General features: G+C 44.1%; 4 protein-coding genes across 5 annotated transcripts; 3 read left to right on the forward strand and 1 right to left on the reverse strand.

Moving 5' to 3' along the window:
- The first annotated feature begins 240 nt into the window (after positions 1-240).
- LOC105275353 lies at positions 241-3,071 on the forward strand. 2 transcript variants are annotated; one of them, XM_011332134.3, is made up of 3 exons: positions 241-815; positions 952-1,143; positions 1,326-3,071. In XM_011332134.3, the coding sequence occupies exons 1-3, from the start codon at positions 552-554 to the stop codon at positions 1,506-1,508; spliced, it is 639 nt and encodes a 212-aa protein (XP_011330436.1). In that variant the 5' UTR covers positions 241-551; the 3' UTR covers positions 1,509-3,071. The 2 variants fall into 2 exon arrangements, with proteins under 2 accessions (XP_011330436.1, XP_011330435.1); XM_011332133.3 differs by having other exon boundaries at positions 552-815; positions 1,272-3,071.
- A 260-nt stretch (positions 3,072-3,331) lies between these two features.
- On the forward strand, positions 3,332-6,282 carry LOC105275357 (rabenosyn-5). The gene is made up of 7 exons (XM_011332138.3): positions 3,332-3,926; positions 4,049-4,174; positions 4,386-4,526; positions 4,620-4,781; positions 4,871-5,222; positions 5,306-5,702; positions 5,801-6,282. The coding sequence occupies exons 1-7, from the start codon at positions 3,791-3,793 to the stop codon at positions 6,026-6,028; spliced, it is 1,542 nt and encodes a 513-aa protein (XP_011330440.1). The 5' UTR covers positions 3,332-3,790; the 3' UTR covers positions 6,029-6,282.
- Positions 6,283-6,401: 119 nt separating this feature from the next.
- On the reverse strand, positions 6,402-7,445 carry LOC105275356 (40S ribosomal protein S15). Its single transcript, XM_011332137.2, has 3 exons — positions 7,329-7,445; positions 7,051-7,136; positions 6,402-6,793 (listed from the first exon to the last, which is right to left on the reverse strand). Exons 1-3 carry the CDS (start codon positions 7,335-7,337, stop codon positions 6,445-6,447), a joined length of 444 nt encoding a protein of 147 aa, XP_011330439.1. The 5' UTR covers positions 7,338-7,445; the 3' UTR covers positions 6,402-6,444.
- A 136-nt stretch (positions 7,446-7,581) lies between these two features.
- LOC105275355 (E3 ubiquitin-protein ligase TRIM23) lies at positions 7,582-10,778 on the forward strand. Its single transcript, XM_011332136.3, has 6 exons — positions 7,582-8,068; positions 8,146-8,706; positions 8,798-8,906; positions 9,025-9,398; positions 9,611-9,979; positions 10,139-10,778. Exons 1-6 carry the CDS (start codon positions 8,000-8,002, stop codon positions 10,316-10,318), a joined length of 1,662 nt encoding a protein of 553 aa, XP_011330438.2. The 5' UTR covers positions 7,582-7,999; the 3' UTR covers positions 10,319-10,778.
- Positions 10,779-11,006: the final 228 nt, after the last annotated feature.

Here is an 11,006-nt window from a genome sequence, read left to right on the forward strand (position 1 = left end):
TAAGAAAAAGAAAGACCGATGAACTTAATCAAAAGGAACATGTGCATAAAAGAAGAAAACATGAAAAATTTCAAGATTTCTTGAATAAAAAAAAAAGAAAAAAAAATTGGCCGAACGCGGACGGAGAACGAATAGGCGCGCGGGGCGTACCGCGCATGTACATGCGCATCCGCTGCGTCTGTGTGCGCATATGCATGACGCATTCCTCGGTCTGTCGCGGTCGTTCGTCACGCAATTGCGCGTATCACATGTAACACGCGGGTGCAGCCACCGTTGCGCTGCGTGAACGGGAAAAAAGGAGCAAGCACGGGAGAAACGCGCGTGTGTCAGGGGGAAGTCGACGTCCGTCCCCGTGAGTCACGCAACTCCGCAACTGCGACGCGCGCGCGATGTGTAACGGTCGTCATTTCCGACTTCTCGCCGTGAACTGAGGTCGCACTCCGAGCCGAGCCGACTAGCCGAGCATTCGCCGTTCGCGGGTGAACACGGACGCTCCGATCGACGCGAAGTAGGAACTTATAGGAGGGACAGTGTACGTTTCACGGGAGGATATGCCGGACAGCGGAGCCGTTTACCAGCCGACCACCGTCGGCTACACGTACGACAGCGGCGGTGATGGCACCGGGGGCGGCGGCGGGTTGAGGCACGGTTTCTGGCGTGTCATGTCCAGGCACAAGCTCAGCTCCAGGAAGTGGCTCGAGTGGGTGCTGCTGTCGGTCGCGCTGTGCTTCTTCGTCGCTGGCCTCACGACGATGCTCGTCAACCTCGTGTCCGCGAGTGAGCAGCCGCAGCCGCACACGACGACCGCGCCTGAGGTAAGGTCGTGATGATCCTCGCGATCATTACGATTACCGAGTAAACGTGCAAATTTGTAGACTGAAATAGACAGAGAGCGACAAGGAATTGCGCATGTAACAAAAAATTGAATTGTTATAAATGTTGATATTGTAGGTAAAGCCAGAGGTGCACAAGACGATGGCTACGGATGTGCAGCAGCACGTGGAGGACACGGGGAAAGGCTCGGTGGCGTTAGGCGCAGGCATGATGCTGGTAGGCGTGCTGCTCGGCTGCGTTTGGGCATGGCTGACTTTCTTCCGTCGCAGCAAGTCACCGAGGAACGGCATGGCGGGTGGCAGCGGTCAGGTAAGCAAAATTCCCAGTCGATACGACGATCTGCGTCTGATTATACTACTACTACCACCACCGGAAGCCATCCGCTCTCTGGTATGCTCTCGTTCCTTTATCTTATGTACGCGTTGCTACGAGGAAAGATGTTGGGCGGTTTGAATCCATCGACTGACTTGCTGGTGGGTTCCACTTCGCAGTACGGGCCAGTACTCACCGAGGTGCCGAGCCAGCTGAAGATGAAGCAAGCCGGCACGCACGACACACCGGCCATGCCGCTTTCCGATCAAGAGGAGGAGACGCATACGCTAATGCAGGACTCGGCGAGCCCGCCATCCGTCTCCATCGGATCTGGCACCATCGCTAACCAGATTCCAGGTTGAGTAGTAAGGACAATCGGTCGCTACCGCGAGCGCAGCGCGCACGGCACACGGACGTTGCTTTGATTTTCCAAATCATTCTGGTCCCGCGCAAACAATTTTTATTACGAGTTAATGGCGATTTTGCGAAAGGTTGCCCGTTCTATTTAGGATTAGACGTTGCCCTCTCCGGCTTGGTCAAGCCGGAGGCGCACTCGCGATGTCGCCGACATCGGTTTTGTGATTTAAAAATTTTATGCCATTTGGAAAAAGCAAGTACTTTTTTTTTAAATATAGTTTGTGCGACTTGTGGCATAGAAATTTTTATTTACAATAGGCACAATTGCGATTTAAAAGCGATCTCATTTATAGTGTATTTATAGGGGCGGCGGTACTTAGCCTTCCGTTTTTGTATTCTGTGCATTCCTACACTCCGTCCATTATCGTTATTAATGTGTTAAGCGAGCATTGGATCCAAATAGAAAAGAAGAAAGAAAAACAAGTTACGCAAATCTCGAAAAACAGTTGCATTACGTGCCCGTGTGAGTTTGATAGTATAATCTTTACATCAGAAGCACTGAATTTAATGGGAAACGTCTTTTAAACATCTTTTATCTTTATATTATTGGGAAACAATACAGTTGTCATATCTATATATAAATGCTTTTAAAACGCCGTGTGTTGATCTCTTTAACGACTCTTAATCCGCTGCGCATTTAAATCACCTTAAATTTGATTCGATATGCGTAGAACATTGATATTTTTGCATGAGACGTGCATTGAAATATTCGATTAAAGTCAGCAGCAGTGACACCAAACACTGTAAGTTAAAGTAAATTTCACATATTGACGTACGTATCAATTAAGCCGATAATTGTCACTGTAATTAATACGCAAGCAATTATGTATATATTAGTAATAATAATGTATATAAAACTTAAGTGAATCAATGAAACGATACCGCGACCGAAAATTGCGATTGGTTTTAAAATATTCATGGCGTTAGGGCGTAAGTTAAGCCATATAGTGCACAATTTCATTTACCTTGGTTTACTTTACGTTTCCATTAATTCATGATATTGTGTAATCGTACTTTTATATCGCACATGTATTCTTGTGACAAAGTATAACGTTTTTCTTTTTTTTAAATAATTGTATTCTCTTTAGCAAGATATCTATTGCACTGAAATATTTCATTTTATACAATCGATTTAGCTGGTTTTGCATGTAAACATAATATAAACGTAGTATTTACTCCATCAGGTATTTAAGAGGATATTATGTAGGATATCGTTTTTCAGACATCACGTACGTATAACAGTCGTTAAGCTAAGTTTTACAAATTTATCGTTCTTACATTGTAACGAGGCGTTTGATTCTGTTATGATAAACATTTTCGAAGAACCATCACGAACAATGGCCTGTAAGTTCGTCTGAATTCAATGCTGTAGATTATAATAAGCACGCGTTTACACATCTTCACTTGTAACATTTGCGTGAGAACTGTATTATGTCTGTGTTACTGACTCCCATATTAATTTATGTTCTGGAGCATGTAAGGCAATAAACAAAAAAATTAATCTACGATTTTTGCTGTCCGATATTTTTTTTATACACAATGTACGAATAACTTCTCTCAATTGTAGCGTAGAATGCGTTTCTAAATTCTTTTAATTAAACTATTTGAATATTTATTCGACATTCACGCTTTGTGGACAAGTAGTTCTCTCATTCTCGGAACGTCAAAAATATTGACCTAATTTTTCAAAATACCCGCCATTAATTTCTAGTAATTTATGACTCGAATGCGACGCGCGCCACTTACGAACACACGCTTCGCTTTTTATAAGCGCTGATCTTTTATTTATTACTTTTTTCCGTCGTCACTCTTATCATTAGTTCCGATAGAATGAGTTTTTCATAAATAGTTGTGCGTCAATGTCAGGTTTCCCTTTATCGCTTGATAAAAGACAGATAGCACGATATTAAACGCATAAGAGTTACATCTAATCTAATCGTATTAATTAATCTAAAACGCGTATCGAGCGAAAGCACAGAGTGAAGTTGGCTCGGTTTTAAAGTTAAATCGTAAATACGTGTTCTCGATCGCGCGAGGTTAACGGGTCAACGCCTCTCGGCCAGTTTGACATTTCTATCAGCTGTCTCGCGTTCGACATGGCTGCCCGTGAGACGCGCCTACCTCCGAGGCACCGGAGAACGCCTACGTCGGAACGAATGTGAGGCCGGCGGACGTGAACGGTGTGGATACAGTCGTGAGCCACGAGAACACCGTCTACGGTCTCAGGATGGCCGGCAACGGCGAGGTTCTGGAGGGATTCATATGTCCCATATGCATGACTGACTTCAAGGCGCCGAGCCACTTGACGAAACACTTCGAGGAGGTTCACAATGATGACCCGGAGATTTTACGGTCGCTCAAAGGTACGTTTCCTCTCGCAGTCATTGCGACGGAACCTCTGGACTCCCAATCGCAGCATTCGTTGTACGAGACGGTGAAGCGTAAAATGCAAAATGAAAAACATAAAAGGTGCATTTTATTCTAGATTTGTTCGGCAAGGCGAAGAAGAAGATCTTGAAGCAGGATGACATCCCGGAGGTGTTTCCGAGCGCGATGCAGGCGCAGGATAAGAGGAGGAGTCCTGAGATTAGTTGGGGACCACAAGAGATAGGTATCGATGTGTCCCGTGTTGTTTCCTAGCACCAAGTATGAGCAAACGAGGCTGACTTAAAATGTTTTTATTATTAAGTCACTTTCATTGTGTCTTTAAATGATTTTTAATTCTTTAAGTAACTTGAAATGTTCAGAGAATATGTGCGACGGTAATGCACATGAAACTGATTCATGGAAATACGACGGGTAATTTTCAAAAATTGTTCCAGGTGCAATCACGTCTCATACAAAGTATTTTAAGGAAGTACGGAACGCGCGGCTGGAGAGGTACGCGTACGAAACGAACAAGCTTCTTATAAGACTAGATAAATTATTAAACAATTTGCCGTCCGATCCTGTTGATAGAAAAGGTAAGAAGAAGGCATAAATTATTTACTTACCGATCGCTCCTAAGATATTCAGTTATTTCATCTCACGTGTGATGGAAATGATCCAAATGACAGCACACGAGCGCACGATCGTGCCGTGGATCGACGAGAAAGACGTGAAGTTATGTCCCAACTGTGCTAAGAGCTTTCATCTGGCGAGGAGAAAACATCACTGTAGGCTGTGCGGGGCGGTGATGTGCCATAATTGTACAGTATTTCTGTCCCTTGTTGAAGCACGTACGTGTACAATCTGCTTAATTTCAATAATACATCCGACGAAATAAATCGTAGATAAGTCGAACGAAAATATTTTTCCTCTTTTACAGGAAAGATGACCAGTCCAGTCTCCGTGCAAGATGACTCTGCTCTGTCGCCCACGACGGAACGTGCGTTCCCCGAGAAAACATTACGCGCGAGAGTCAGCCTGCCGAAATTAGTGCGCTCGCCTTCGAGCGGCAGTTTAAACAGCATCTTGTCGGTGGTAAACGATCCGGCTAACGGCGAGCAACACTTTAGGGTTTGCACCCACTGCATAAACCTGCTCGACGCGAGGGAGATGCAGAAAGCGAAGCAGTTCGACAAACCGATCGTCTGCGAGTTTTATGAGAAAATGCGAAGCTACATGAGCGAGGCGTCGCAACATGCAGCGATGTACACCAAAATGTGGGAGTCACTGAAGTACGTCAATTTTTCGCTACGCTCGAGAACCTATAATGCGATATAAAAAGATTACATCAAGTATGCTTGTAAAACTATTTTAGGGAAGGAGAGACTACGTACGGCCTGGAGGACGCTCAATCGGTGCGAGTGAAGCTGGCGAAGCTGGGCGAGAACATAGACGCGACCAGCAAGAGAATTCTGATTCTCGGTGGCAAGAAAGACACGCAGGAGGAGCCGCAGGAGGCGCAGGGACAAGAACTCAGGCTGTATCAGATGGTCCGGACGTCGGCGATGATATTTTTGAAGGAAGAGCTGTTGACTCTGCAACCCTTGCCCTCGGCAGAGGAGTACGTGGCTCTGCAAGAGGAACACCAGAGGAGGATAGAGGCCCGGATAGCGTACGAGCGGCAGGTAGAGGAGCAGCGCGAGAAGCCGAAGGAGCAACGCAAGAGGGACACGTGGAGCTCGGAGAGTAATCCGCCCGTGAAGACTAATCAGGTAATGTCCAATAAATCGCGGCAAAGTCGAGATTAAAATTGAAATAAAAATTAAAGATAAAGATAAAAATTAAAATTTGAGATCACACAAATTTTTAGGCACAGCCGGTGGTGACGCAGTCTCAAGGCTGGGGCCCGTCCAACGTCGCACCCATCATGTCTTCCACCGTGGACCCGATAATCGAACAAATGAGTAATCTCCGCGCGTACATCAAGCAGGCCCGCGCCGACTGCAAGTACGACGAGGTTGCGATGCTGGAGAGCAACCTCCGTGAGCTACAAAGTGCCTACTTTGCAATGAAACAGAGCAACAGTAGCGATGGATAAAAGCATATGACTAGCAGGTTCTTCCTCATACGCTGCGAAAGGTCGGACTCATTTCTAGTGCAAAACTATTGTATTTCCTATTAAATATTTAATATAATATCTTCTTGTACCCCTGAATCTTGATACACGCACATGTAGCACGTTACACGTTATAAAAACTCGAAAACAATGAAATGTACAAAAAGATAGTTTAAAAGAAACTTTAGTGAATGTAAAGTTACAGCATTTTACATAAAAGTTTTGTATTCGCCTATTCTCTACTTTTACGTTTCTCCCCAATATTTTTGTTAATTAAAACTGAACGATATAATTTTTTAATATAAGAATATTTTGCAGGAGAGCTTTACGAAAAGAACAATATAGAGTTACACCATTAATCACATTTTTTAGTAATTTATTGTTACGAGAAATACATCTTATTTCAGTGGAATAAATCGTGACGAGTGCGTGGCACCAATACCGGGTCTACCGTGCTTGACAGGTTTGTAGGTAACTGAGAATTCTCCAAGGTAGTGGCCAATCATTTCTGGCTTGATTTCAACCTGGTTGAAAGTCTTGCCATTGTAGACTCCCACGATCGAACCGACCATTTCAGGGACAATGATCATATTGCGCAAGTGAGTTTTGACAATCTCGGGCTTTTCGTTTGGTGGTGTTTCCTTCTTTGCTTTGCGCAGCTTCTTCACTAATGCCATGGATTTCCTTTTCAGGCCGTGAGAGAAACGCCTACGTGCTCTCGCGTGCATCAAATCCATCAGCTGCTCGCTGTAAAAATTTTTTTATTGAATAGTTTTTTTCTTGGATCTCAAAAGTCAAACAGTTTTTTGGAAAAATTTATACAGTAAACATAAAAGTAATCTAGGAAACGCAGAAAATAAATATATGGTTTTTTCAATTATTACGAACTACTATTAACGAAAAAGATCTCTGGATACAGCCACATTGTATCAAATCAAGTAATTGTACATAGATTACACGATATAGGTTATGTTTCGAGAATAAACGATTTTCAAAGTACTTACTTCGGCATATCCAGCAGTTGATCGAGATCGACCCCCCGGAAGGTAAACTTCCTGAAGGTCCTCTTCTTCTTCTGAGTCTCATCTGCCTGTAAAATGCATAAGAACATGGACATTACTCACGAGATATATAACCAACCACGTACACATCACAATATATTAATATCGTTTCATCGACATGCTCTGATAACGAAATAAGATATGTATTTGCACAATGACGCTTTGAGTGACAGATGCACGAGATTTCGTCGGATATTTAATATAAAATTTCGGAAACTCACTTCAGCCATATTCGCGCTTCCTGAAACCTACGATAAAAGGAAATGTCTCGTGCACTTGATGGGAAACAGTGAAAAGACAAGTCATAGAATAAATAAGAGGTAGAAGTGCTTTCAGTATTATTTTTCAATCGAAGACAGTGGATGCTCGTAGTGAGAGTTTTGGGAACTAAACTGTCATTATTTGCAGATATATCCCAATGATGTCTCTTATTTATAGTTCCTGAAATCTCCGCTACGAGCCTCTACTGTTTCCCCGAAAATGACGCATAGTATAACTCAATGTCGGGTTAGACGCAATTTTATTTTTAAGTAATGTAACTCAATAACGTAAAAACGTAAAAAGCAATCAGGCAGAAGACGAGTTGACCAATGAAGCATGAAGACGAAGTCAACGAAGATATGACAAGTGTAAACAACTCGCAGTTAAAAGACGAGTAAAGCAGATGCAAACTCTGCGAATTTAACAATACATTAGCATGCAAGGCGGCACGCGATGTATACAGTATTACTGCGTCATTCTGCAGCTTCACGCACACTGTGATTCAATGATTTAAATCTCTAAACGCGCAAAAGGCGAAACTGTTTAAAGTTAACCTCTACGTCGTGCTCCGATCGCGGCTTCCGCAACTGGAGTTTTGATTTTCGAGCAGGGGCGACGTTGAATTACTGCTATGAGCGAGGACGCGGATCGATTGAGCAAATACTTGAAGCATTCGCTGAAGACGGTGCCGAAATCGAACGTAAGAGACTTTCTTTCGTACATTTCGGAATAAAAGCTACATAAAGTCAAGAACGCTGCACGCATGAGTGTTTCCAGGTGCTGGAATGTCGCGTGTGCGAGGAGGTGTTCACGGTGGACGGCGTGAAGGTGCCGCGTCTGCTGCACTGCGGCCACACAGTCTGTCACTCCTGCTTGCTGCGGCTGAGGACCTGCGTGCCGGACCAGCAGTTCCTGCTCTGTCCGTTCGACCGGCAGCCGACCGCCGTGTGCGAGAACAGTGTTTACAGCTTGAAGAAGAACTTCGCGCTCATCGAGCTGCTTGAACGGCTCGAGCAGTCCAACAGCGAGAAGACCCTGGTGCTGGAGCGCGAACGGCTGCAGTCAAACCAAACGTGCGACGAGGACGAGACGCACACTGCCGTTCTGTACTGCACCGTGTGCGCTACGCATCTGTGCGAGGCGTGCGACACCGCCACGCACTCGTCTAAGACGTTGGGCAAGCACAGGCGCGTGCCACTGTCGGAGAAGCCGCGCGAGAAGCCGCGCTGCCCGATTCACACGGCGCACGTCGCCGAGTTTACGTGTACCCAGGAGGGCTGTCACAACTCCTTGATGTGCTACCTGTGTAAAGAGTACGGCAAGCACAGCACGCACAAGGTAACGTCGCCTAGGACCCGCCCACAGGACGGTTCGCATGTAGTCGGTGTACGTTCCCTGCCAATGTCCTGCTTAATGCTTTCAATTGTAGCCGGCATTGGTGGAGGAAGAGGCCGAAAACATCAGGAAGTCCATTATTGCGGCGTTGCAGAAGATGACGCAGTTTATGGAAAGCATGAGGGATACCGCGCACAGAATAGGTACTCCCTTCGAATAAAATTGCACTGAATTGGCATATTTTTTAAATTATCTCTCTCTTCCATATAAATGCTTCACCTTTTTTTAAAAAAAATTTGTTTAATCTATTACGTGTTGCAGAAATAGTAATCGAGGAATTAGAGGGCTGGGCAATCGAGGACGCAAGGAGGAGGGTGCGGTACCACTTCGAGGAGCTGCGCGCCGTTTTGGCCGAACAGGAAAAGACGGCGATGGCGTACGTCGAGACGGAGACGCGCGGTAGACTGTGCGCGTTGAGACAGCAACAAAAGGATCTCACGACCACGCGGTCGCAAGTGGCCGGCGTGTGCATCCAGTGCGAGAGCATACTTGACTCCGAGGACTGGAAGTTACTGAGCAGTTCGGAAAAAGTCAAGGAAGTGCTGGCGACGTTGGAGCAACAGCAGCAACATTATGCGCAATTGGGGCCGGACTTTCTCAGTCCAGAGTCCTCTATTCCCATTATATTCAGCAGAGTAAGCACTCGTAATAAATTATATAGGATGTTCGAAAGCATAGCAAGTCACAAATGTCTCGCCTTTTATCTCCTTTCTAAGATTTCTAATTAATAAATTTTATTTTACCCTTTTTTCATTATTTTTTCATTGATAAATTTTATTTTACCTTTTTTAATTATTCTTTCATTAATAAATTTTATTTTACCTTTTTTCATGTTATTTCATTACAGGATAACAGGATACACATTGGAACAAAGATCGATATGCGCGTAGTGATTCTGGGACTGGACGGAGCCGGAAAGACGAGTATCCTGTCCGCTATGCGCGGCGTTACGCTATCGAGCCCGCCGATTCCCACTATCGGATTTAACGTCGAAAGCCTCGAGTATCAGAATCTCGTTTTCACCCTCTGGGACGTCAGCGGACAGCAGAAGTTTCGGCCACTGTGGAAGCACTACTATCATAACACGCAGGCCGTTATTTTCGTGGTCGACGCCAGCGATAGATCTCGCTTCGAGGAGGCGCAGAATGAATTGTCGAAGATACTTTACGAACGGGAGCTCAAGGACGCTCTATTTTTAATCTATGCCAACAAGCAGGTGAATATAACGTTCCCTGCAGTTTTTACATTCTGGACACTTAGTTTCCGTGTACATATTTATGTTCCTTAAAATTATTATTTGGTTAGAATATAATTATAAGATTCCGCTATATAAAATTATATTATTTAAACTATGTACATGTCAATATATTTGCAGGATATTGCAGGCTGTGCGAGTGTCGAGGAGCTAACCGACGTACTCGGTTTACATAAACTCTGTTGTGCAAGAGCTTGGCACATTCAGGGCTCATCGTTAATTACCAATGCCAGTGGCACGTTACAGGGGCTTGACTGGCTCACGCAACAGCTCGGTAGTCACTGGACGGAGTGTGTATAGAGTATTCTTTTTTTTATGTCATTTTTAAATTATTGATGATTAAGTAGTCGGCAAGAAACATTTCGCGTTAGTTGCGTGGCCCCCACGCAAGGACGAGACAGACGAGACTGATGTTAGATTGAAGTCGCGCAAGGTATCCGTTATTTCTTATTTATAATTTAAATATTTATATGTTATTATATTATAATATTTTATGTTATTCGCTCTGTGAGCGATGGATGCGTGAGATAATTTAATAATTATTGCTTCTCTCACTTTTCGTGTACATATATATATATATATATAGATGTTACATTTTTATTATTAATTTGTTATGCACGAGATAGATATCCGAGTTCTCTCGAGTTACGTTACGCCAAGAAAGAAAATACAAATTCTCGGGTCACCAGACGGTCGTTTGGAAGAAAAATGATGTTTGTTTATTTTCTGAATATAAAAATGGAGCTACAAGGTAAACTATACTCTCTCGTTATAGTTACAATAAAGTAGAGGGTGTATATGCATGGTATGTACATACATATATGATGGAAGTTGGAAGCGATTTTGCACAATTTCGATTCGTTACATACCACTACTACTACTACTACAAATGACAAAAGTGGATCGGCAACAGGATTAGAGGTGTCTGCGTTTGATCGCGTGAGCGCGCGCTTGAAGACTCACGAAAATAAACGCCGGGGCACATCTA

The sequence above is a fragment of the Ooceraea biroi genome, chromosome 11 (genome assembly GCF_003672135.1).
Source record: "Ooceraea biroi isolate clonal line C1 chromosome 11, Obir_v5.4, whole genome shotgun sequence".
In the NCBI taxonomy this organism is placed as follows: domain Eukaryota; kingdom Metazoa; phylum Arthropoda; class Insecta; order Hymenoptera; family Formicidae; genus Ooceraea; species Ooceraea biroi.

Coding starts and splice junctions, on each gene's coding strand:
- LOC105275357 (XM_011332138.3), top strand. CDS start 3,791: ATGGCCGGCAACGGCGAGGTTCTGGAGGGATTCATATGTCCCATATGC. Junction 3,927..4,048: donor GATTTTACGGTCGCTCAAAG/GTACGTTTCCTC, acceptor ATTTTATTCTAG/ATTTGTTCGGCAAGGCGAAG. Junction 4,175..4,385: donor TTGGGGACCACAAGAGATAG/GTATCGATGTGT, acceptor AAATTGTTCCAG/GTGCAATCACGTCTCATACA.
- LOC105275355 (XM_011332136.3), top strand. CDS start 8,000: ATGAGCGAGGACGCGGATCGATTGAGCAAATACTTGAAGCATTCGCTG. Junction 8,907..9,024: donor GGATACCGCGCACAGAATAG/GTACTCCCTTCG, acceptor TACGTGTTGCAG/AAATAGTAATCGAGGAATTA. Junction 9,980..10,138: donor TAATCTATGCCAACAAGCAG/GTGAATATAACG, acceptor ATATATTTGCAG/GATATTGCAGGCTGTGCGAG.
- LOC105275356 (XM_011332137.2), bottom strand. Junction 6,794..7,050: donor CAACTGCTGGATATGCCGAA/GTAAGTACTTTG, acceptor AAATTTTTACAG/CGAGCAGCTGATGGATTTGA.
- LOC105275353 (XM_011332133.3), top strand. CDS start 552: ATGCCGGACAGCGGAGCCGTTTACCAGCCGACCACCGTCGGCTACACG. Junction 816..951: donor ACACGACGACCGCGCCTGAG/GTAAGGTCGTGA, acceptor TTGATATTGTAG/GTAAAGCCAGAGGTGCACAA. Junction 1,144..1,271: donor TGGCGGGTGGCAGCGGTCAG/GTAAGCAAAATT, acceptor CTACGAGGAAAG/ATGTTGGGCGGTTTGAATCC.